The sequence below is a fragment of the Chiroxiphia lanceolata genome, chromosome 7, assembly GCF_009829145.1.
Source record: "Chiroxiphia lanceolata isolate bChiLan1 chromosome 7, bChiLan1.pri, whole genome shotgun sequence".
In the NCBI taxonomy this organism is placed as follows: domain Eukaryota; kingdom Metazoa; phylum Chordata; class Aves; order Passeriformes; family Pipridae; genus Chiroxiphia; species Chiroxiphia lanceolata.
In genome coordinates this window covers 10,426,540-10,451,797 of record NC_045643.1, presented here as the reverse complement: position 1 = coordinate 10,451,797, position 25,258 = coordinate 10,426,540, and the positions used below count along the sequence as shown (strand labels likewise).

The following is a 25,258-nucleotide window of genomic DNA, read 5'->3' as shown; positions in this document are numbered from 1 at the left end:
TCTGTGGTAAAAGCAGAATCAGCTAGACCGGATTTTTTCTGGACCGTACCCCATCACATTTTGAATATCTCCAGGCATGGAGAGTCCACAGTTTCAACTCTGATAATAGTAATTACATAATCATGCATAAATAAAAAGGATGTTCTCTGTGAGTCTGACAGTAAGGAGAGGAGGGCAGTCCCTACAAAGTGAATGAAATATTTCCAATTTCTGGGGCTATTCACTGGGTTTTGCAGTGGCAGCTGTGTTTGTGTTGTTGGCTCCAGTGCGACTGTAGGTCTGGAAGTGCATGTACTTGTCACTGTGGTTGTTCTACCAAATGATTCAGCTGTCAGGAATACTCCATGAAGCAGCAGCTATAAACAGCAGGTCAAGTTTGTATTTGCACAAAAGTCTGGTTTGAGAATTGCCCTCATTTAGTTGGAGACCAGCACATGTGTCGAATTTAGCAGCCGGTTAGGTGATAATCCATGCAAACTCTGACCAGTATCACTCCAATCAATATAGTTTTTGAAGCAAGTGTTTCCCTGACAGATACTGTAGAATGTGAAAAATTAATTGTTGATTGACCTGTGCTGAATGGGCAAATTATTGCCTGACACTCCTTGTCTTGGTTGTATTAGAAGGTTAGAACAAATCACGAACCATAATTTCTTTCCCTAAACACTAGGAATTTTTTAGTTTCTTGGCAACAGTGTAATTTGGGAAAATCTTTTCAAGTTGAAGAAAGAGTCAGAAGGAATCAAGAAAACCGTGTTTAGGAGACACTGACAAGGAGGGATTTTATTCACAATTTATATGAAAGGTCTTTGAAAGACAGGAGCTGTGTTCTTTAAATGACACATTTCATACTTCTAGGCCTATAATGGTCATCATCAAGCCTTGGAGGTACTTCTCCAATCTCTGGTAGATCTGGATATTAAGGATGAGAAGGGACGCACTGCTTTGGACTTGGCTGCATTTAAAGGACATGCAGAGTGTGTGGAAGCTCTCATCAGCCAGGGTGCTTCTGTCACTGTAAAAGACAATGTCACCAAAAGGACCCCCCTCCATGCCTCAGGTGAGTGTGATCTTATGTTACACTTGTGGTATAAACCCTACCACACGGAAGCAGTTATCTTTACTTACCTATTATCACTGTGCACATTTCTTCTAAAGGGAAGGAGATTTTCACATGTACTGAGGACTGATGCTTGTTTTCTGAGGTCCTACAGTTAAACCATTTATCTTCCATTTCATTGGTCTTTTTTTTCTCTGTCCCTGTGGTTCAGTCCTCCCTCACACAGAATCCCATATTTTTTCCACACCACTACTGCTCTGCCCTTACCTGCTTGCCTTTTCTTTACCATACCTCTCTATTACCAACTACACTTTAAGATGTGTGGTGACTCCCTTGTGATGCCTTCTCTTAATGGTTCCTCAGCCAAAAAATCAGGGGAAGAGGGAACACTTGCCTCACGGTTTCTCCTTTGGAAGAAAGGTTGAAAAATACATGTGGGCTCTGACTGGTGATGAAATTATCCTGGTGTTCAAAACTTGCAGCCTTTTGCAGTGGCAACACTATGGAAATTCACCGCCTCCTCTCAGACCTCCTCCTACTCCTGAGCTTGTGAACTTGCACTTGCTGGGAGCCCGCTCCACTCCTCATGTGTGGGGTGTTAATTATGTAACATGCATAATTAACTGGGAAATGTAGACTTTATCATTTATTTGAAGGTTGTTATTGGATATGTACCTGTCAGGTAAATATCTGGAGGTGCCAAAGGGAACGTGTCTTCTCTGCTGTTCCTGGAGGAGCTCCGTACAGGGTAGCAGTGGCCTCTAGTGGGAAGGAAAATTAATACCACATGGATAATTAATTCAGGACCAGACTTAATTGTCTTTCTGTTTATCTTTTAATCTTGCTTAGATTAAAATGCATATATATCCTCTAGTACCAGTTTATTCTCTGTGTGTGATCATAAAAACATAAAGTCAAAAGGACTATTATCAATATTGTCTGCAGCACTGAATGCTTGTAATAGATCTCACTGCATACTAAAAATGCTTTCTGACTTCTTCAGTTTTACATCAGAACTGAGCACATTTTTCCTCATGATAAATACTGATGGTTTAATTAATTTAAATTAATCTTAGTGCTACCACAAGACTGAGCTGTGTTGTTCAAGAGCTTTTCTGTAGTTACTTCAAACATATCTTTTTCTGTTACATCATCACTATAGCAATGATTTGCATTTATTTAAAAATGTGGTTATAGTGACATAAGTTTCTAGTTGTCACAGCTGAACTGTAAGGGCTCTTCAGTACTGAGAAAACTAAATGGTAACAAAACCATATTTTTGTTAGCAGCTCTGACTTGAAATATGAATGTTTTGATTAAATCTGTGGAGTAGAATGGAGTAAATTTGTTGACCAGAAGGTGTTATTTTACTACACACTTTTCTTACTTTCATACAAATTCAGACTGTGGGCTTTTCCCCTGATTTTAATATCTTTTTTAATCACCCCCATCACTGTAGTATTGTAGACTTTTCTGGTCTGTGATACTTTTTGCTTCTCAGATTAAAAAACATTTCCAGGGATAAAAATAAAATGTTCTTTACATCTGCAGTGAAGCAAAATAAGTTAGATATGTATTAAAAACAACCCCCCCAAAATAATGAAGAAAAAAGGAAAAAAAATCCTACACCCAGGAGTGAGACACTAAAGAGTACATGTACCTTAAGCAGAAGGGAAAATACTGCAAAAACAGGGTGAATATTTGAACTCTTAGTAAAGGACATTCGTCACCCTCATGAATTGGGAAGCTTTCAGCTGTGAGTTAAGTGCACTTTGGGTAAATATCCATTAAGACAACACTTAGAACCTTCCACTCAAGAGCTATGCAGAGCTCTGTGGAAATTAGCTCTGGAGTAAAGCTTCTACCCACAGCTACTATAAACAGCCCCTTGCAACGTGATGATTTTCATGGTGCTGTTTCATAACGATACACTTCGGTGAGGAGTGTTTTAGCAAAAACTGGTGCCACCTGTCGGGAACTCGGCCTGGAGCTGCTGCAGCATTCAGAATGTTGTATTTGCAGTGCAAGTGTAGGAGGTCATGGCATATTTTCAGAAATCGAACAGAATTCTTGCTGAATTAATCCCTCGAGTGACAGTGCACATTTGCACACACAAAGGGCATTACTTGCACATGCAATACTGTGCACTGGAAAGAAACAAGAAGGCATGTGTGCCCATCCCCTTAAACTTGTCTACCCTCATTCCTTCTAATTACACCAGCACAATTGCTGAACACTAAGCTGAGGAGATCTGAAGTGGTGAACTGGATGATGGGATTCTCCGGAATTCCGTTCAGTAAAGGGATTTGTGACTTTAGTAGAGAACTCGCCTAATGAAGTGTTTCTTTTTTCTGTCTGTCCCCTTAGGGAATAGGTTTCCTCTGACCTCATAACATGGAGAATTTCCTTCACCTAAATTATATGTTCCCTGTATAATTTTAATACCACCAGCCTGTCCTCTGGCTAGCCTGGGGAATCCATTGCAAATGTTCCCCTAGTGTTAGTGTTGTAGCTCTGTCGGCAAAACTAACATTCCCTGCAGGCTCTGCAATGCTTAGCAATTGCTAGGTCAGCACCTAGGAGTTTCTGTGAGTATCTATTCTAAAACTCATTTACCAAAATCCTTTTCAGATGTCTTTGTGAACAAGTTAAGATTTCTCTTCCTACTGCTGGAAGAAAGAACAGATCTTTTTTCTTTTTTCCCCCCCTAAGCCAGTGACTCATCTGCCCTGCAGAACTGTTTACATGTCACGTATATGGCATTACTTAGTGGTAAATAACTAAAAATGTCTTTTAATTTTATGGGTAGAGCAACTAAGACCATTTTTGGATGAATAATTTAAATGTGATGATGTGTGCCCATTTCTCTGCCAGAGTGATGTGACATAGGTGGTGTCCAAGGGTTTTGCCTCAGCCCACGGGGTGTGGGCAGTGTGAATGCATGACTTGGTGTAATAAGAACACCACGTATATCTACTGAGCACAGGAATTGTTTTTCAAAGAAGAAAATACTCGTCTCTTCATTTCATGAAAGGCTGAAGCCTTTAAGCCAACTGACACACAGATGGGGTTCAGTGTCAAGCCCTGCAAAATTAGTAACTCAGAGCTGTTTTCCAGCAGCAGTAGGTTACATTAAAAAAAAACCAACAAAAAGAACCAACCAAAAAAAACCCAAAATAAACTCTATCACCAAAAAACAAAACAAAAATAAAACCCCAAATGTTTTTGGTAAGTATTATTTTTGATAAAATGGAAAAACTCAAAGGGAATTCTAGCCCCTGGTGTTATCTGCTTTCATGAATATGACATTTGTATAGTTGGTCATTCTTTGCAGATGTTTATTTTTTTGATAGCAGTACTGAAGTACTTGCTTGCACAGTGCACATAAAATTAAGGAACCTTGCTGACATACTTCCTACTGTGTTCCAAACCTTGTGTGCCTGCTCAGTCTGGGGGATTTTGAAATACTGTCTGGTTTAGTAGAAATCTTCTCAGTAGTGAAAATCAGGATTTCTGTTTTACTCATTTGGGATTTTTGTATCTTAAGAGAACTAATCCTCCTCTTACTGAGGTCAGGGAAAAACCAGCTCACCGTTTCACTGGCACGAGTGAAATGAATTTAAATAAAAATTGGGAGAATACTGATCTCTTATACTGTGGACTTTTCTGTAAGGAAATTTCTTATCCATAAGCATTCCAGTGGAAAAGTATCTGAAATTAAACATACTTGTTTTTTCTTTACAGTCATTAATGGCCATACACCTTGTCTACGGTTGTTGCTAGAAGTTGCAGACAACCCTGATGTGACAGACGCCAAAGGACAGTAAGTTTTTTTTTTTTAGTTCTACAATTCAAATAGCATCTCATATTTCTCACCAAAAAAAAGTATTTATTTGAAATACTGTATTTCCTGCACTTCTCCTCATAGAATTTGGCAGAGATTACAAAGTACGTATTCATTCAGTTGATCTAAGCCATGTGGAAAGGACTAATCATTAATCTTAGCCTCTGCTTCATAGTTTAAATTTATAGATGTTGAGGACCAGATTCAATAAAAACTAACAGGCTCCTGAGATGTTTCTGTAGAGTCTTTTTCTTTCTAAAATGTTACTGTTTCGGGGTTTGCATGATACGTTAGGCTGGTGCAGTAGAACACAGTGTTTATTTGAGGTGACACATGCATCGGAGATGTTCCTACAAAAACTTTACAGCTTGTTAAATGACAGTTACAAAGAGACAATAAAGTGTATTTTTAAAGTGAAAGTGTGAACGGTTTAAAAAATTCATCTGGGGTGTATGGAACATCTTATGCTGTACATATAATGTCTGCACATATAATTTTAAATGGTATTAGTCTTGCCTAAAAATAGAAGGAAAATAAGCCTCTTTCAGTAAAAAATGGAAGATATGTTAGTCCAAAGTTTGGCTTGAATAGTTTCCTCGTGCCCCTTCATCCCCTTTAAGCAATTGTGCAGTTTTGCAGAAGAAATGCTTTAGGTCATTGTCATCTTGGTAACTAGCAGGGACATTCATTCACAAAACTTGGGTGTTGCAAAACTCATGTGTCACCAGAGATGACAATAATTGTGGGTTATTAGGAGAACAGATTGTCTTAACGATGTTGCTCTGTAAATTGCTTAAAAATGGGTTTGTTTCTATTTTAGTCATGGCAGTTAATTGTTAAACATCTTAATAATTTCATACAAAAGATCTTCACTTGGGTGCCATATGGATAAGCATGGTGAAAAAAAAAAGGTTTATGGGTAGGAATGGAGAGAAATGTAGGGCTTCTTGATTTCTCTCTCTGTGTAAGTAAGTAGGGGCATTTATAGTATGACATAGTATGTCATTTTATAGCTGTGACTGGTTTGTTTTTTTTCTAGAACTCCACTAATGCTTGCAGTGGCTTATGGGCACGTTGATGCTGTTTCTTTATTACTTGAAAAAGAAGCATCTGTAGATGCAGCTGATCTCCTGGGATGCACAGCTTTACATCGAGGGGTGACTTAATTTTTATGATTCTTAATTATTTGTTTTACTATGACTACAATTCACTCATAAATATAGGGATATTTAAATATGGAGAACATTGTAAATGATTGGAAACGTGACCAACCATAATCAATGACATAAAAAGCAGGACAGATCTACTCTCAGTAGTGCTCTGCTTTTGACTTTATTTCACATTTGCTTTAATTAATTAGGTGAAATAGCGATTAGACCACTTTTTCTTGGCTCTAGACACTTTATCATAGCAATCATTACTCTTATAACAGAGTACTCAAGAATTCTGAAAATAATTTCTTAAAAAGAACTGGCCAGCTGTTACTTTCATTTTTCTTGGAATGGTGTAAGTAGGTAAGCCTTAAGTTTTCTAGAAGCTGTGAAACTTGAGGCAGATCTAATCTTTTCTAGTCTAGCTAGACTAAGATAGATTTCCCTAGCTAAGTCTAGCTTCTTATCCAATGTGAAGCTGATACAAGAGAAGATATTTATATAGAATTTTATGATTATTGCAGTGAGCAGTTCAGCAAGTGAGCTTTTATCTCTGCCTGCTGAATCCCATCCAGACCATTTCATGTTCACAGGCATCAATCATATTTCATATTTCCTGGGCAAGAATCTGTATTATGTCAACCTCTTCACTCACTTTTTTGTTATCAGATTATGACTGGGCACGAAGAATGTGTTCAGATGCTGTTAGAGAAAGAAGTCTCTATTCTGTGTAAAGATGCCAGAGGCAGAACACCCCTGCACTTTGCAGCAGCTCGGGGTCACGCCACTTGGCTGAACGAGTTACTGCAGATCGCACTGGCTGAGGAAGACTGCAGTCTGAAAGATAATCAAGGTTACACACCACTGCACTGGGCTTGTTACAATGGTAAGCTTCTCCCTCTGGACTGCTGCCAAGTTCAAATGCAGCCTCAGTTTTAGGGAAACATGTTAACAAAGCAGCTTAAACCTTTCAGGAGCTTGACTTGAAGAGGCAAATTATCTCCCAGAGCTCTACGTGCTCTCTGTAGGTAGCATTTGCTGTGTGCACCCTTCAGTTCAGAAGCCAGGGAAATTCCAGTGATACCTCCCAGTGGCTTTGCAACTCATTTGCTCCAAGTCACAAGAAGCCAGGGTGGAATTCTGGTGTTGTGTCAATGATGAAGTTGATTTCTGTGGGACCAGGAATGCTCCTTTAAGGTGTCACCTCCTTACTTATTGATGCAAGTGGCCATGTGAATAGGTGGATATTCTGAACTGAACTGATTATTCTAAACAGGATAATTTGAACTTGTTGCTTAATATAAGAATAAAGCTTCTCAGAATCGTCATTTGGATCATTTGTTGTAAGGCACCATATATTAAAAAGAGACTCTTTCTTACCTCTTTTTTTCCATAAGTGCTAATATTGGCCTGGATCTATCTTGCTGCTGCCATAAAAAAAAAAAAATCTTCTGTTTTGTTGCATAACAGCTTATTTACACATTGTATTCAACTTTGAACTTAAAGTCTAACCTGTATAAACCTAATATGAATTAAGTGAATTACCTACTTTGTGCAACACTGTGAAATATCTGATCTCTTATAGGTCATGAAAACTGCATAGAGGTACTGTTGGAACAAAAACTTTTCCACAAATTCTATGGTAATAGCTTCTCTCCATTGCACTGTGCTGTGTAAGTAGAAATCTCCAGTAACAAATGCAGATGTTGCTTTAGGATATGTCTGCAAAAAGTAGCAGTATGAGAAGAAAGTTAGCTTTTTCGAGATTATTTGCATGAGCAAATAGTTTTAAAGCTGACCATAACATTGTCCTTATACTTCTACTTAAAAAGTGGTAGAATAAAGACTATATTTTTTGCATAACCCTCAGCTTTTTGGTAAAATGCTGACTTGTAATTACATTAGCTGTATATCTGTTCCTTTAGAGTTTCTTCTCCTTTGCTTACAATTACAGACTTAGGCCATTTCTTCACACAGGGTGGAACTTAATAGCTCTTCCACTCTGAGGCCATGGCCTGGGCTATAGTGCCTTGGTCTGTGTAAATATAACCTTTGGAGGTTCCTTTGAAAAATGCAGTGGCTGAAATAAATTTGTCAGAATCAAGACGATTCTATTTTAGCACAGGAACAAAACCTTAATGAAGGACAACCTTTAAAATGACAATCTGTGTCATGCTAGAATGGTGTTCTGTGCAGGCCATATGTTTTGCAACACATCCTCAGAGAAGTGATTTCCAGTCTGACTTTCTTCATGGTCTTTTTCACTTCTGAGATAATCTCATGTCTTGAGGGTTTGGGACTTCTTACCCAGGTCATTGCCAAAGGGATCCATCAGCTTTACAGGCAGACTCTGTATTCAAAGCTCTCAAATTACTTACAAACAACAACAAAGTGTTTGCTATTATGAGTTATGCATGTACTTCAGACACATCCTATTCACAGAAAGCAGTATGTTTTCATGCAGAAAGGGTGCTAATAGAGCAAAACATAATTGCAAATGCATTTTACAAAAAAATGCAAGATTAGTATGTAGGATGTAACATGCTTATTAAAATGTGTTAACCATCAGAGTAAGGAATTAAGTGCTCTAAAGACAAATGCAAACCTTCCCAAATCCTGCCAATAATTAGAACAACTGTATTCTGTTCTCTTAGAAGAATGAACGTCTTTCAGAAGTAATGACAGAAGTTACTACTGAGTAGGCTTTTCTTCACATCATTAGGAAGTAGGAAAGTAACTTGTCATGTATCAAACTTTGAAATTATAAAAAGCCAATGTATTAGAGAAATAAAAGCATATTGGAAGCACTGTTTTTACTCCACTTAAAATCCTTTGTGGCTGAAACATAGTGTTTTAAATCAGAATTTCTAGTGGTGGCTTTGAAAAAAAATTTTCAACATTTGTTTTAAAAGAGTATGCAGTTCTCAAAACTATTAACATGTGTGCAGCTTAAATATGTATGTAAATTTAAAATGAAAACAGCTGCTAATGCAATGTGGAAGTGTGTTAGCTATATTTTGTGTCCAGTACTGTTACTGTTCATTTTCATAATGAAATAAGACAATTTAGCAGTAATCAGAAAAAGTATTAATTGAATACATCCACCAAATCAAAGTACTAAATGTATGAGTTGGAAGGTATGTGGGTTTCAGTACCTTAAACATTAGAATAAATCTTTCTACATGTAAGTATCAGTGATTGAGTGCTTTCCAGATCCAGGTGTGTTGGACATACAGACTAAGGATTTTAAGATATTAAGGTTTTAGTCCTCGGTTTGTGCTGGGCTTTGAAATTACCTTTATGCATAGTGAATTAAGAATCAGCTTTGCTTTAGAGACTGAAATCCATAGTAGCAGATGCAGTCTGGTTAAATGGAAAGATGATGAATATGCAGAAATGTGACTGAAAGCATTAAGACAAAGGCCTTGTAGGGTAACTTGGAAATAACCAGTAAAAAATATTAATGGGAAGTGAAGTAAATTAATATTGCAAAATAGAAAAATATGAAGACTTATTACCTTTTTGAAAATGTATTTTCTTTGGCAGAATCAATGATCATGAAAACTGTGCATCACTACTCATTGGAGCCATCGATGCCAGCATTGTTAATTGTGAAGATGACAAAGGAAGGTAATAGTTTCTTAAAAAAATTGCATTTCATGAATCCATTCAGTATTTTTCATAGTTCTTTCTGAACCCCTGGAACTAATCCTTATCTGTTATGGTTGAGCTAAGACGTGTCATGCTGACTCTTTCAGACAGCAGTTTGCACTGCAGCACAGTTAAATGGTGGCTCACTTGAAGCAAGAATGTGATGAAGTATTCAGTGTCATAGCACACATCAAAAGAAACCCAAAAGAAATAGCATTTTGTTTGTTTAGAACAGCTATGACTATAGGCTGTTTCCCTGAACCTGTTTCCTTTGTTAAATGTTTAAACACATTTCTCTTTGCTAAATGAAGTGATACTATTTACATATAGAAAAGTATTTCATTAAAAGTTTTCGTGTTATGTTTGCATTCTTAGTGCACACAACTGAAAAATGTCTATGCAGCAAAATAATACTGACACAGCAAGAGATATGCATTCAGCCAAATCCTTCACTTGTCACATTGATAATCTCCTCATTGTATATATATATTTAAATAAAACGTCTGAAATTCTAAAAACTGAATACTCTGTTTTTGTTGATTAAAACAAATGTAATACCCTCAGTAATGGTGATTACTTAATCGTGTAAGGGTAAGACCATCTCACCTTTACTGATAAGCAAAACTGAAGTGACACTAAGCTGGGTTGTGTACCAACTGTCTTTTCAATTCTAGTAGTCACACTAAAGACCCAAAATGCCAAAGTGCGACCGCAAACGATTTCTGGTGTCTCAGTCTTGTAGAAACTGATAGCCTTCAAAGTGGATTGTATTCCTTCTGCCTTTTGGAGTAGTGCTGTTCCTGCAGTATCTTTGAATATAACTTAAAATATTTTAGTTTTCTTAAGTAATGGATCTGTTCTTTTCTGATAGTTCTTCCCATCTGAGGCTTATTTAAAAAAAAAATCACAGGAATAAGAGTGAGGGATTGTACTGCTTTTCATGTTAGGCAGTATGTTCTGTTAAAATAAATAAGCTGCTAATATGAGATTCTTCACAGTGTCTTATCTCTAAACTGTTATATCCACCTTCCTGCTTCCCAGGACAGAGCCTGTAAATATTATTTAACTTACTTAAGATGCTGCTACTGTAACTTTCTCCTGGTGATAACTTTAAGTTTCGCAGGAAAAAAAAAAAAAATTGCACTTTGTGGTTTTTGGGAAGGTGGGCACACGTGACTCTTGTGATTCTTTAGCAAAAGCTGTGGCTGTGTTCCTTTCCCTCAGAACGCCCCTTCACGCCGCAGCCTTCGCCGATCACGTGGAGTGCCTCCAGCTCCTCCTGAGCCACAGCGCACAAGTGAACGCTGCGGATCACGCAGGGAAAACCCCGCTCATGATGGCAGCTCAGAACGGCCACGTAGGGGCTGTAGGTAAGGACATCCCTGCCTCTCTTAGTCCTGAAGGGAGAGTGCTACTGCAAATGAGTCATCCTTTTTATCCTGTGAAAACTAAGAGAGGAAAATAAATTGATATGCTTCTGTATGAAGCTACCTTTACACCTGTAAAAAAGTACTTTTTCTTCTCAGCAGCCTTGGTGAACATTTGCAATAACAAATTTGAGTCTTATTTCCTCTCAAGATCACACTGTAAAGAGCACAAGGGGAGTAGTAATTCTCTTCTCCTGTTTACTTCCTTGATTTTATAGAGCAGTAAAGCTGCATGTGTGAAAAGGATTGTGTAACCTTTTTCTGTCCTCTGTTATAGGAAGTCCTGTTCTTGAAATGGCAGCTATCAGCAGCTGCTTTTACCCAGGCTAGACTATGTGCTATAGGCATACAGATTTGGGACCTATTGTCTTTGGAGTATTCCCTTTTCTCTAGCTTCAACAGCACAGGCTGCACCCCAAATTCTTTATATCCACTTAGTCCTCTCAGAGCAGGATTCACAGTTGTTCTCAGGAGAAGGTGATTCAGGCAAAACTTGGTGCTCTGCAAATAGGGAAGTTCATAAATAAATTAAAATTAATATACATTTGACAGTTTGGGGCACAATGAATAAGCTGTTAGCTCTGACTTTGCTTGCTGAGTAACTGCATGAGATTAGTCTGTTCTCATTTCACTCCATGTTATAAAGCTTAATTGATTAGCATGTATGCACACCTCTATTGAAAGAGTAATGTTTTTTCCTCTGTTTTGACATGTTCATCTGCCCATTGGGTTTGTTCATTGATTTCTACTCCATACCTCAGACTTTTTGGTGAACATTGCCAAGGCTGACCTGACATTAAAAGATAAGGAGTCAAATACATCTTTGCACTTGGCTAGCAGTAAAGTAAGTTGAAGACCTCTCAATGCTTTTTGCTCATCACAATCTGTGTGAATGTATATGTGTGTTTATGCTCCCAGGTTTTTTTCTGCAATAGAAATGTGGTGGCCAAACTTGTCATGAGAAAGGGAACTTGTTCTAAGCTTTTTCTCAAGTCTGTTTCGAAGTTTGGGAGAAATAGGGATACCTCTTACAGCAACTGAAACATAAGCAAGTGACACTAAGAGAAGTAAAGGAAACTCTGTAAGATTTTACCAGATAATCTCAATGTAAAATAGCTTAACAGGTTTGGTAGCAAAATAAAAATAGAAGTATTTTTTCTTATTCTCCAATTTCTGTGTAAGGAACCCAAAATTTTCCCTTGACAGAGTAGCAGTAAAACCAGAGGCGTTGATTAGATTGGTGGTGGTGTCTTTTCCTACCCCCTCTTTCTCTTAATTCCAATTGCTACTGCTGTTTCTGCAAGAAAAAATGCCCACAGGATTCCCTCTCCTGGGCCTTTTCTTTTGCTCCTACCCACAGACTGGATTCCAGTTTGATTGTATTATTCCAGTTTCTGGAGACACATGAGCCTTGCTGAATTCTCAAGGTCCTTCAGGCAAGGTTCCACCTGCCAGGACTGTAGGCTCAGCATCTGCAACTTGCTGTGCTGAAACAAGATCAGAAATAAGGCCTAGATCAGTGTTATTCCCAAAGATTCATTGTTAGAGCTCTATCACACTGATGGGGTTTTGTAGTAGCTTATTAATAATACAGAAAGGCATTTAAAGACTCAGAAAGCACATTACTGCTTTCTGAGATGAAACCATTCTATGTCACTAGATAGTTCTGATAAATTATCCACTGAAGGCTCTCTCAAGAGAAACAGCAGTACTCTCTGAAAGCTGAGGAAATGAATTCATATTTAATGAATGAAGTGTTGAAAGACAGGTGAATGTGTAATTTTCTGAATGTGCTAAAACATCCCAGCCATGGCGGTTCAAAAATAGTATTTTAAGGCTCCTATAGTTCACCTTCTACACAATCTTACTGAGCAGCATGTTTTGTATTTCAGATTGAGTTATTAAATTTCACTTTTATTATGTAACATTTTATTATGTAACATTTCTTTTGCCTCAATTTCAAAATCCTCAGTGAATTAACACTATTGGGTTTTTTCCCTGATTACAGGGTCATGAAAAATGTGCCTTGTTAATACTTGACAAGATACAAGAACAGAGCCTTATTAATGCAAAAAATAATGCATTGCAGACGTAAGTATAGCCTAATCCTCTCAAGTTCAGTTGATTTACCAGAAGATTCCAATTTAGCATTTCAAATTCATGTCTCAGATTTTTTCATAGAACAGTAAAGTTAATTTCTAATCTTTTTGAATGCATTCCCTTGAAAAAGACCAGAATTGTATTGCATTTTCTCTTTTAATTTTGATTCCATTGATGTCAATTCTATACATGATCTGGTGGGAAAAATTATGTGAAGTCATTTATTTGACGACTATATCAAAATGTCTATTAATCACGTGAATGCATAAGTATACATCTGACACTTTCTAGCTTTTTGAGCTTCACCTTAAATTGAAATAATTTATTTAGACTTAAGGTGGTACATTTAATTTCCAGAGAGTTTTTTAGCTGTAACTCCTGTCCATAGCACACATTATCAGCTGCAGCTGTTTGACCTGCACGGGGGAATCCCACTGTAAGAGATTCAGACAGGAGTTCAGGTGGCAGATGATCTTGTGCTTGCAGAAGAATTCACTCCATCTTAACCCATTTTACCCTCTTCCAATATGAAAATGTTTTTCCTGTCCCGTTAATGTCCCCAAACAGGAGCACTGGGTGTTGGGCCAGGAAAGGAGAAAACCAGTGGTTATTTTTAATTTCCAGCTGCTCTGCAGTAACAGAGATTAGCAATTGAATATTCAAGGATAAAAAGGCAATACAATGATTCTGAACAGTCTGTAGTAGCCAGAATTAGGGATGGAACACAGGCATTTCTTCAGCCTTAGATTCATTTTCCTTTTAAATGTCAATTGTGTGCTGCGAACAGTGCAAAAATATGAACTTTTTAAAGAAAGGCTTTAGATTTTAGCCATCTTTGTGTGCTTGCACATATGTTTTATAGATATGGTATAAGATGATTATTTCAAAGGCTGCAATATAATTTAGCATCTACAATATAATTCTAATGATCCCAGGAAGGAAAACATTCTCTTTCAGATGCTGGGTATGCTTTAAGCATTACCTGACTTTGTTTAGAAAATCTGTTTTAAACTGAACTTGAATTTAGTTGTTATGTTTTTGTAGACCTCTCCATATTGCTGCACGAAACGGCTTAAAGATGGTGGTTGAAGAATTGCTGGCCAAAGGGGCATGTGTCCTAGCAGTAGATGAAAATGGTAAGTAAATAATATACTTTGACAGTCTTCAGTAGGACCCAACAGGTAATTTTACAACAGACCGAAGCAATAGACTTAAAAGGTGATGATAGACTTCACTGATGCTTTTATCCTTCCAAGAACAGACAATGAGTTGTGTGAGTACCTATTTAAAAACATAAAAAAGATACTACTTATTTTTCTTTAATATAAAAATGTATTCTAAACATCACAGCGGTCCCTTTTACTGTTCATTTTGCATGTACTGTCAACAGCTAGTCTTTTTTAATGCTTGAGTGCAGTGGTAACTTGAATTTCCTAAACATGCAAGTGGCACCGGATAATTCTGACGCCTTGCAGAAGAATTAAGGATTATGCATTCAATCAGCGCATGTTTTAATGGGTAGGAAGAAAACCATCAACATATGTTTGAGTGTGTCCCAGTTCATTCTGAGATCAAACCTTGTGCTTGCCATTTATCTGACCTAATCCAAGATGCAATTAAATTACTGTCGCTCGTAAAATACATGATTAGTTAATGAATTTAATAATTTTGTTTCAGACTTCAATGAAGTCCTTTCCTAAACATTATAAAGCCTATAGAGAGATGTGAGTCTAAAATTATAATTTTAAAAAATATCTTCCTGAAATAAGTTGGTCTTTCTTACAATACTAACTTAATGTCATTAATGTAACAATTTGGTACCTCCATCTTTCCATATCTGTAAAGTAACAATAATAATACTCACCTATCATTGCAAGACATTTGAAATCTATGGATGAAAAGAACTGAGTGGTGAGTATTTACTATAAACTAAATGCCACCTAGCTATACTTGCATGAATGAGTTCCACTGAAGTCATCTGACCCTAACCTCATTGTAGAGATAGGGAACAGAAAAAGCAACCAGGCTAGGTTCTAATAACAGTTTTTATCCTTAAAAGTGTACATACAGATCCAGCTAATTTGTATGTAGGTTACAAATGAAAATGAAGTTTAAATTTTATACACATTTAGTTTTTCTAATTGTAGTTGTTTCTAGGAACAAGTTTAAAACAGAGCCATTTTACGCAGTTTAAAACAGAAACATTTAAGTACAATCTTTGTGTAAGTACAGCTCTGAAGAATATTAATGCTTGGAACTCGGTGGAAGAAGAAATACAGACTGCAGTCAGTGCTTAAATGTGCACAAACTGTACTCATGTTTTCCCACCAAATTCATGTATGCTTCAGGCGCTCTTGGATTACTTGAAGCAGCAGGTACCAGTAATGGTCACTGCCTCAGATTACTCGTGCTGCAGCACTTAAGATTTAGCCGGCTGCCAAAGAATTTGTCAGCTCTGACCATAAAGGAGGATTTGTTGGAAAGTGCTGGAGTACTGCACAGTGGCCTGTAAAATGTACAGACAGCAAGTGTAACGAGCACAGTGGCTTCCAAGGTTCGGGTACGTGAAGAACTGCTTTAGGAGCAGCCCTTGGACAGGAGCCAAGTTAAACTGCAGTGAAGACAAGCTTCTAATAGCTCCCCAGTCCTTCACTTTACTGACACTGAAATAATATTAGCTTTGTATTTAAAGTGTCATGTATTTTAAATGCCATGCTTGCTGAATACAGCAATTAATTCTTCTAACATAATGTAAATTTGGGTAACTAAACATCCATGTAGTCATACCTGCTATCCATGTACCCTGTGCACCGGTCTAATTCTTTTATAATTCCTAAATGAACTACTCTCCGAGTTGAGTAGATACTCAGCTGATCAGTCTTTAAAATCATTTGCTTATTAAATCAAAATATTTTTAAACCAATGTCTTTTATGTTCTAATGGAAGTCGTTGTTCTCAGAATGAGACTCATTCATACGCACAGAAACTGAAGCCAGTTTCTGTCCCTGTTGCTGTACCCCCCGTGTTCTGTATTCACCATGCTGTCCGTGCTGTAGAATTGTGTTTAGCAAGTGCTTTCATTCAGATCGTGAAGTCTGTTTGCTGCCTGGTTTTAAAAAAGTAGTGCTTGTTGTGGTCATGGTGATTTAAATGCCCCCCAGAGTGTGTATGTTCCCAGCATGTCTACTGTGAAATGAGTAACACCCCTGTTGCCTGGCATGACTGTAACCGGCCATACATCTCCCGCTCCGGTGTCCCTAGAGATGTATCTGAGGAATGCTCGGTGCTGCCCCCGGTACCTCAGTACTAACCGTTGCCTTGTCTGCGTTTGTGCCCAGGTCATACGCCAGCCCTGGCTTGTGCTCCTAACAAAGACGTGGCTGACTGCCTGGCACTCATTTTGGCTACCATGATGCCTTTTTCTCCTTCCAGTTCAGTGACGGCTTTCAACTTCGTTTGTTTTAAAAAAGACAATTTGGGCAGGACACATCTCTGCGATGGCTCCAGTATGGGTAGCATTAACTCTTTCAATAAGCCCTTGAGTAATAATGTAGGAACAGAGGATGGGTACAATGAAAATGATTCGGATTCTGAAACATTTTGACTCATTGGTATTCAAAAACTTCTTTTCGTTATTATTTAATTTCAGCTTTATTTTTTTGTCTTTTTGAAAAGCTTAAATCTCACAACTATATTCTTAACTATTATTCTTGACAAGTAGGTATTGAAAGATTTGTAGTGTTGATGAGAACCAAGCCTTCAAATAACAAAATTAGAGGGATTTACTGGAAAATATTCCCATTAGTGTTCTGCAGCTTTTCAGTTTCCTGATGTTTTCTTTAGGTCCAAAGTGCCCCTGTGGAAAGTCTCTACCTCTTATTTTAAGTAGAAAAAGAGAAAATGCCTTTTTTTCTTTTCGACAGCACAAATAAACAGGGAACTGTTTGTGAAGAATTCTTTCATGTTTTAGCTGTACCTTTAGTACACAAACATATTTCCAGAGTAGCTTTCAAAGGTTAGAGCATCACCCCCTTCCTACGTTTGTCTGTTTCCTGCTTCCAGGGGCTCTGTTAATTAGATAATTTTTTTTATACAAACCAAAGGTAAACTTGTAATCTTAAAACTGCCTGTATTACTTTTCTACAGGAAATGAAACCTTTTACATTCTGCCTGTATTAAGCACTTAAACATACAGAAGGCACTTTTTACAGTTCTTAGTTGCAGCACACAATTAAAAAAATGTAGTTGTTAACTCTTAAGGCCAAATTCTACTCATCTCACCATATTTTCCCATGGACACCACTTGTGTAAAATGAAAATCACTTGGCCCTCATTTTTTTTCAATTCAGCACAAACGTGTATGGTTTATTTGCACTACAGAATTAGGGTCATTAGACGTTTCTGTCACCTGAGCCATTAATCATGATTCCAGTATCAGAAAAAAAAGGGGAGAGGGGGAGAAATCAAGTGTAGACAAAAGTGTATGTAAAAGTTTATAATGACTTGCCAACTTAAATGGATTTTTTTGTTCCTTTTCTATGGTTAAATAACTTATTTTTACTGTAAACAGTATCAACTTTTAAAATACTTTTGCCAGTGTTTGGATTAACAGAGCAAAGGTAAAGCAATGAAAGCGTAACACCAAAAGTTGAAATACCAAACACCAGAAAACATAGCAGTGTACTGTGCAGGGGATCAGAGAAAACGTGCTAAAAAGCCTATTATCACCAGCTTTTAAAGCAGTGTCAACTTTGTGAATATGTTTACTCCTTCTGCCAAAGTTTCTAGGTCAAATGGACCACAACCCTCCTCTGCAACAGATGTACAAAAGGAAGAATGAGACTTTGTAAACAAAAACAAAAAAACCCAAACAAAAAGTTATCCTGAACTAACCAGCTGTACCAAGAGGACCAAAATGCTTCAGTAATTAAATTGAAGACTTTGCTACTTTTATTTTTTTTCTTCAAATGTGAGTGACATAATGAAGTATTTTTTCCTAAACCATAAAACTATAAACTTTTGAGGTAATTAGTAGTCTTGAGTGAATTTTACATTTTATGACGCAGGTTTCAAGTTGACATTTTTAACTGATGTGTTGACCACAGGTGGGGTTTTTTTCCAGATTAAAAAATATGTTCATGTACTTTTAATGTAAATGTTTTTCTATTTATTTGAAATGAAACAAATGCCCAGGAAAAATAACTATGGCTTGTTCTCCTAGTTAGCATTTATGCATACTGTTTGGCACGGTGTGAAACAAAAATGTGAATCTAGGCAAGAGTGACGGCCTGAGTAGCAAAAGGAAGAGTGGATGCACTTTGGGAGAGTGCCCATCTTCTTGTGTGGAATGCAAAGGTTGGGTCCACAGGCTTTGTTGGTAAAAAGCAGAAAGCAAAACACCTTCCCCTGTTTAAAGAGCGTAAGAAAGGGATCCAGCCCCTTGCCAGAGAGGTGAGAAGACACTGTAGAGCTGCAGTAGAGGGGAAAAGGTAGCACAGCATGGAGCCAAGGTGTTAACATTCCTGTGATTCACGCTCAGGTTGTCTGCAGGCCCAGTCTGTGCTGGGAAAGTGAGATGAGCTTCCTTGGTGCTTGCTTTTGGCAGTGGAAATGAAAAGGAAGGACTTTTATGTTGGTTGCGATATTTTTAGCCATGTCCCGCTTAATTGTTAAAAATCTATTGGCAGATTTCAGTTCCTTAATTAGGAAAGAAAATTTATATATTAATTTTATTTTCCCTTGTGAAAATTAAATATTTTTCCTTGAACGTTAACAATTTTCCAAAGTTTACAACAAAAAAAATGACAAGGGATAGTGTCTCTTTCCTCTCAACTCTATGGTTTCTGCAGTAGAATGACAGATCACCTGAAACCCTGGTTTTCTCCTCAGAAATAGCACAAAATAACATTTTAATGATTGATTTTTCTCAACAGTTTTCCTTTTTAAAGTTGCAGAATAGCAATAACCACCTTACTTTAAGCACTGAAAGTAAGAGGAGAGATCAGTCATTAAATTTGTCAGTGGTGCTTGTTCCGAAATGAGTAGGAGTCCCAGATTTTGGATTCTTTATGTGGAATGATGGCATTGAAAACAAACAAATGGGAAATAGTTCCCACTTGTCTAACAGCAGGATTCTTATTTTAAGCAGAAATGTAGGGAGGCTCCTTGGCAAGATTAGCCATGTCTTACCCTGAAATATAGAAAGTTACCCCATCGTGCATGAAATTACTTCGTTAGGAGGAAACCAGCACTCTTTACAAAGAGTTCTTACATTATTTTAAGCATCAATTTAAAAAGTTTCAGTATTTTTACTTGCTACCAGACAGAGTTAGGGAAATTACTTCTCTTTGCAATACCTCATAACTCTGGGAATCGTGTAGTCCAACAGCTCCTGCCTCTTAGTGATGGACACAGCATCCCAGAAGCAGAGGTGAATTATGCTGATCCTTCTAGGAACCAAATCTAACCTTTACCCGTTAAACTCTTCTATAAACTAACAGTGCTGTCAGTGTGCACTGTTCCAAAAATCATTGGAACATACGCTGTGTTCGCCCCTTAAGGGCATTACAAATGTGTTTTGAGTGTGCTGTATTGAGGAGGAAATCTGCCACGAGCGAGACACTTGGAAGTTCTCAGTGCTGGCCTGTCCCATGTCTCACGTGAGTCACCGGAATCCCTTTTTTTTTTTTTATGTATGCTAGTACATTAATCTGTAATTTATCACATGTAGAAACATATGTGTAATTTAGGGCAGGTATTTAAGCATGGGAGTAATTTTACTCTTGTAAATAGTCTCCTTGCCTTTCTGTGGACTTTTTTTACAAGAGTAATCATATGTAATTGTTGCACTTAACCCTGCATCCTGCAATTTACAGTACATGGGCAACTTTTGTGTCTGCACCAAGCAAAGGGTATTTGGGGAGGGGCAGCTGCCTGCCCAGGTGTATTAGCAGGATCGTTTCATCCTGTATTTTAACCACAGCTGCAGGTGGAATCCATAGCAGGATGGGGTCCCAAGTCTCTCTCATAAATACTGAGTTACAACCTCCGGACTGCCTGAAATTGCTGTGAAATAGCTCAGGGGATTTCTGTTCATCGCTATTAAAAGGGCACCATAATGTGTTTGGTACTTTTATGCAGTAAACAACTGCCAGGTTATTGAATTAGAACAAACACATGAAATGAATTGTTTATCCATTGTACTGTTGAGAAACTTGGTTATGTATCTTGAGAATGATTTAAAAAAAAATTGTGATTTTTATTCTTAGTCATGTAAGAAATATTAGAGTGCCTTTTTATATTTGTGTATAATGGAAATGTTTTGTGAAACTTGTCTTTTTTTTCATTTGAGTGTTACAAAAGCAATATATTACCAGTAAATTTTCATTTCAGACCTTCTTTGAATGTATAAAGTGTTTCTTCTTTTCATATGTTCTACCTGCATTGAAATGAAAATTAATATGCTAAATTTCTATAGGAATAATGTATAATTTTTGCAGTGCTGAAAATGCTTTCTTATTACACAAAAATTAAACCTTAGGTCAGTGTTATAGGAAAGGGCGTTTTAAACTGGTGACAATCTGAGTGTGTGTATAAAATGTAATTTTATGCGTTTCTTATGCAGTGATCTACATATTAAAGCCAATATCTTATGTTTTGTAGGTTTTGTCTTATATTTTATGCTTTAGCACGTGCAATATATCTTTACAAACCATGGTGATACGCATCTGGTGCCAGTGTTATATTTTGCATAACATTTGTAATAAACAATATAAAATATTGTTTGATGGTTTCAGTGGGGTTTTGTCGGTATTGTTTGCTTTTGTAAATTGAAGCTTAAGGACTTGGGTAAATATCACATGAAATGAGGAAAAAAGTTAATTCGGTGAATGACTTGGAATTCAGCCTGAATCTTCTCAAGCACAGTTTAATAACTTTTTCAACTACTGAATGCTGTATTAATGTAATAAAGAACCCTAACTGTAAACTACTCTTGCAATGCATTCAGATGGTTATTTTTGCAAATAAAAATGGTACAAATACTGTTGGAAAACTGAGTAAATTTTGTTTCTTTTAACGGGGGAGGTGAAGAGGGAGGCTTAAGTATTTAGCAGTGAAGATGAAAATGCAACTATATGTGTTAGGCACTTTGTACTTCCCTGGTATGTAAATACTCCACGCCTCAGGAAGCTGATTTTTGTATTGCTTCCTCTGTAGATTGGGGGGAGGAGCAATAACTCTTTTTTGGGGGGGGGACAGTTAGTAAGTGCCTTACTATTGTGTTTTCCTGTGAGCAAAACCAGCAGTCCTGGGTGTGCCCTGCAGCGGGCTGGGGCAGCAGTTCCACAGGGAATAAAATGCAGCAGAGTACCTAAGGCTAGTTAAAGATAAATACGGAGGTGTTACATGTACCTAAATTAAAGCAAACAACAACCCCCCCACCACCAAAAAAAAAAAAAAAAAAAGGAAAGAGAAAGAAAACCAACACCAGTAACCACCATCAACCACGCCTTTTACGTCGTGAGTGCCGGAGGCTTTGTGGACGTTTATCACTGAACTGGGGTGCTTCGTACTCTCACCAGGGTAGGGTCCCTAGGAGCACCTGCCCAGGGGGTATGCAGGTTTACTTTCGGCCAGGTGAGCTGAGGGGGACGAGGGCAGAACACCCCTCACAGCCCCAGCCCAGCCGGACGCGGCGAAGCGGCGCCGCCGCAGCGCTGACCCGCCCTCCCCATCATGGCGGACACACCTCCCCCGCGAGCCGCGACATGGCGGGCGGGCCCCTCAGCCCAGCGCCCGCCCGACCTCCCCAACATGGCGGCCGCCCCCGGCACCGGCCAGGTTGTGGGGACCCCGCCCGCCCGCTCCGCCTCCGGGCGGTGGCGCTCCCGGCCCGCCCCGCCCCGCCGTGCCTGTGCGCGGGCAGCCCGCGGAGAGCAGCGCTCCGCTCCGCGGGGCGCCATGGGGCGGGCTGGCCGCCGGCTGCCCGCGCTGGCAGCGCTCTTCTACGGGGCGCTGGCGGCGCTGGTGTTGCTGGGGGTGCGGGACGTGCTGTTCCTCTACGAGGAGAACCGGTGCAGCATGACCTACATGTACGAGTACCCCGAGTACCTGGTGAGTGCGGCGGCGTGTAACAGGTGGGACCCGCCGCGCCCGGGGCGTCGCCGTCCTCCGCGGCCGGAGCCGGGAGCCGGGAGGAGCCGGAGCCTGAGGCACAGCCCTGCCGCGCTCCCCGCGGGAAGGGAGAACTGCCCCAGCTCGGCGCTTCGCTGACGAGCCGAGGCGGCCCCTGCGGGGCGGCGAGCGCTGACTGGGGCGCGGGCAGTGCGGGCTGGTGAGGGGTCCATGTGCTGGCAGCAGGCGCTGCTGTGCCCGCGTCGTGTGGCGGTGCCCCTCGGGAGATGCCGGTGGGAAGAGCTGCCCACCTGTAACCAGCGGGGTTTCGTACTGGTACAAAACCTTCCCGCGTTCTAACCTGCAAATGCCTGTAGTTACCTGTAGCCGCGGTAAAACCCGTCAGGAGCTCATCCGAGCGCTGGCAAAGGAAGAGGCTGGGCCAGCTCCTCTGACAGCACTCAGAGCACTGACAGTGCCCAGGAGGCCGAGCCTTGCACTCCTTGGCCCTCTTCGTCACTTCGTGGTGTGAAGCAATTAATGTGTCAAAAAAGCGCAAAACGGAGGTTTGAATATAAGCGTATTTCTCAAGGTAGTGAACAGTAGAGCAAAATCCTCTCTGTGAGCACTTCAGAGGTGGCATGTCCTGCAATGTATGAGAGAAGTTGTAAATCTCTCTCTTTTGCTAACAGAGACTTGTAGAAGTCTGTTTGAAAACCTGGGACCAGTTTGAGAGAGGGAACTGCTGCTGTTTTCCAGACATGGTATTCTGACTTAATAGTGGGAGAATGTAAATATTTATTTAAATATTTATTTGTAGGTTTGCTGCTAATGCTGCATGCAGTTGCTTAGAAAACAGTTTCTCTTTCTAATAGTAGTTCTTACCACAGCATTTTCTGTCTTATTAAAAGCATAATTTGTTGACTTCTAAACATTCATTTAATATTATCTAAGATCTATGTTGGAAAAAATATGAAGTATTCTAAATGATACTCCAATCTGAAGTAAGTTGCAAGCTGGCTTACGTACTAAAGAAGATCTAAAAGCAAAACTTTAGTACCTAAGTTGTTAATGAAGCAGAAAGTTAACTTTCATTTGCTAACCTCGGCATAGTCACGTTAGCCTACAAAAGAGAAACTTGGTATAGCTACAAGAGTTGTTTTGTCAGTGCTGTAGGACAAACTTGTTTAAGCAGTTATGAATACTTAAATATTGCGCGACGAGTTTTCAGATCTCCTAGCAGCCAAAACCTACTTCAGCTTCAATCTGAAGCCAACCAACAGAAAGTTACTAGCAAAATCTGTGTCGTGTTATTGGCGGTTGTCTGAAATTCTTGTCAGCCACCACATGTCTTTTGTATTTACTCATTATGTCAGGGCTTAAACAAAGCATCTTTAGGCAGCTGTTGTGCTGGTAAGGAATGCAAAGCTTAAAGGTAAGCAGGAGCTCCATGCAGGTGATGCAAAGTCACCACTGGCTGTGTTGTCTCCCGGAATTTCTCTTTCCTGAATAATCACTGTGTAGAAAACAGTACCTTGGGCTGGGGGAGAAACTGTGAACTGGTTTGGGTTTGCTAAGGCATTATACTTTTCTTTACTGTTGGAGCGGTTGTGTGTTTGATCGTTCATGTCTTTATAGTGCTGGCTTTGGTAGGAAATCACAGGGTAGGAGTTTCAGGTAGGAGGTACCTGTCCTTGCTTCCGGATTGGTATCACATTACAAAACGAAGAGCTACTTGAACACTTAAAGAAGAAGTCTCGTTTCTTTTGTGTCTGTCAGTGTGGGTTAGCTCACAGTCAGCCTAATGCTAAGTAATGGAATCACTGTAGATTTTCTTTTTTGTACTGAACGATCTTTTTTTGTATGAGTTCTAGAACTGCAGTACTTGAATTTAATGTGTGCTTGTCCTGTAAAGCTATACTTGGTAAGAGCTTCAGAAGTTAGTAATGAGGACTTTTTCACATAAACCTAATTTCTTTGGAAACCAAGGGGAAAAAATGAAGCCTACATTGACATTGTAAAAAGTTACTGTAGCTCGCTACTACCTATTACATAAACCATGTCTTGGGAATTCAGAATTTAAATCCACTGTCATGAAACATGAAGGTCTGTTTTCCTTTGGAGTTATGCATTGCCATTTTGTTTATAATATTTGAGCACTGTAATTTACCAACCCCCCCCTTCAGTATTTTGGTAGTACAGTTCTCATGGGGTGTGTGGGTTTTTGCTTTTGACATTGACCCAGAGAAGGACAGCTTGTGAATTTTATGTTACATAAAAGTTTTTGAAAAGACAACGAACCGGGAAGATATTGTGGAAGAGCAGTTGGTCTGATCTGCCAGGAAGTCATATAAGCATATCTTGATGGCACTCTCAGTTCAGCAATGGAAACTGATGAAGTTTTTTTTGCATCATTTTGAAAATCTTTGAAAAAGGAGCAGCACAAAGGAATGACAATGGGGCAATGAGGTCAGTGAAGCTGGAAAGGCAAGATGATGAAGAAAAGGAAAAAAGGCCATTGAAAGGATGATCTGAAGACATAAACCCTGAACGAAGCTTAACCTTTTTTGATCATGGTGAAAGAATGAAACACACTCTTTCTACTTCATTAATTAATATAAATAAAATATTACAAATAATACATAGAGAATATAAATTTTAAATATAGATATCTCAAACATCCTAAAAAAAGGTTGCAAATAACCAATATGTCAAATAATTTGAATGCTCAGGGAGAAGGAAAACAGTCTTTAGCTGAGGAGAGACAGAAGAAAAGGGGAAGGGAAGGAGTGTGTGGGCAGGAAATTAAAGCTAAATCACCTTTGTTGTAGATGCAGCTGAGAGAAATAATGAAGTATGTGTAATAGAGATGTTTCTATTTCGTGAAAACAATTAAGAAAGACTTTAGAAA

The 25,258-nt window shown here is 38.9% G+C and overlaps 2 protein-coding genes and 1 long non-coding RNA gene across 19 annotated transcripts in view; 2 read left to right on the top strand and 1 right to left on the bottom strand.

Moving 5' to 3' along the window:
- Positions 1 to 21,286, top strand: part of ANKRD44 (ankyrin repeat domain 44) — a 135,565-nt gene extending 114,279 nt beyond the window's left edge. For 11 of the 16 annotated variants that reach the window (XM_032693982.1, XM_032693977.1, XM_032693976.1 and 8 more), the window contains 11 exons: positions 859 to 1,060; positions 4,805 to 4,883; positions 5,944 to 6,061; positions 6,725 to 6,941; positions 7,641 to 7,728; positions 9,602 to 9,685; positions 10,931 to 11,076; positions 11,895 to 11,977; positions 13,142 to 13,224; positions 14,278 to 14,369; positions 16,572 to 21,286. In XM_032693982.1, the coding sequence (XP_032549873.1) occupies positions 859 to 1,060; positions 4,805 to 4,883; positions 5,944 to 6,061; positions 6,725 to 6,941; positions 7,641 to 7,728; positions 9,602 to 9,685; positions 10,931 to 11,076; positions 11,895 to 11,977; positions 13,142 to 13,224; positions 14,278 to 14,369; positions 16,572 to 16,837 (1,458 nt within the window). In that variant the 3' untranslated portion in view covers positions 16,838 to 21,286. Of the gene's footprint in view, positions 1 to 858; positions 1,061 to 4,804; positions 4,884 to 5,943; positions 6,062 to 6,724; positions 6,942 to 7,640; positions 7,729 to 9,601; positions 9,686 to 10,930; positions 11,077 to 11,894; positions 11,978 to 13,141; positions 13,225 to 14,277; positions 14,370 to 14,679 lie in introns of all 16 variants that reach the window. The other 5 variants (XM_032693987.1, XM_032693986.1, XM_032693983.1 and 2 more) reach the window with 3 other exon arrangements.
- On the bottom strand, positions 784 to 22,841 carry LOC116789785. Its single transcript, XR_004358153.1, has 5 exons — positions 22,729 to 22,841; positions 12,488 to 12,620; positions 10,313 to 11,154; positions 7,601 to 7,777; positions 784 to 1,821 (listed from the first exon to the last, which is right to left on the bottom strand). It is a non-coding gene; the product is annotated as an uncharacterized LOC116789785 (long non-coding RNA).
- The window catches only part of PGAP1 (post-GPI attachment to proteins inositol deacylase 1), a 29,872-nt gene continuing 26,798 nt past the window's right edge, over positions 22,185 to 25,258 (top strand). Inside the window, exon 1 of one of the 2 annotated variants that reach the window (XM_032693988.1) lies at positions 22,185 to 22,347. In XM_032693988.1, coding sequence (XP_032549879.1) covers positions 22,195 to 22,347 — 153 coding nt within the window. In that variant the 5' untranslated portion in view covers positions 22,185 to 22,194. Of the gene's footprint in view, positions 22,348 to 23,090; positions 23,112 to 25,258 lie in introns of those variants that run through there. The other variant, XM_032693989.1, reaches the window with a different exon arrangement.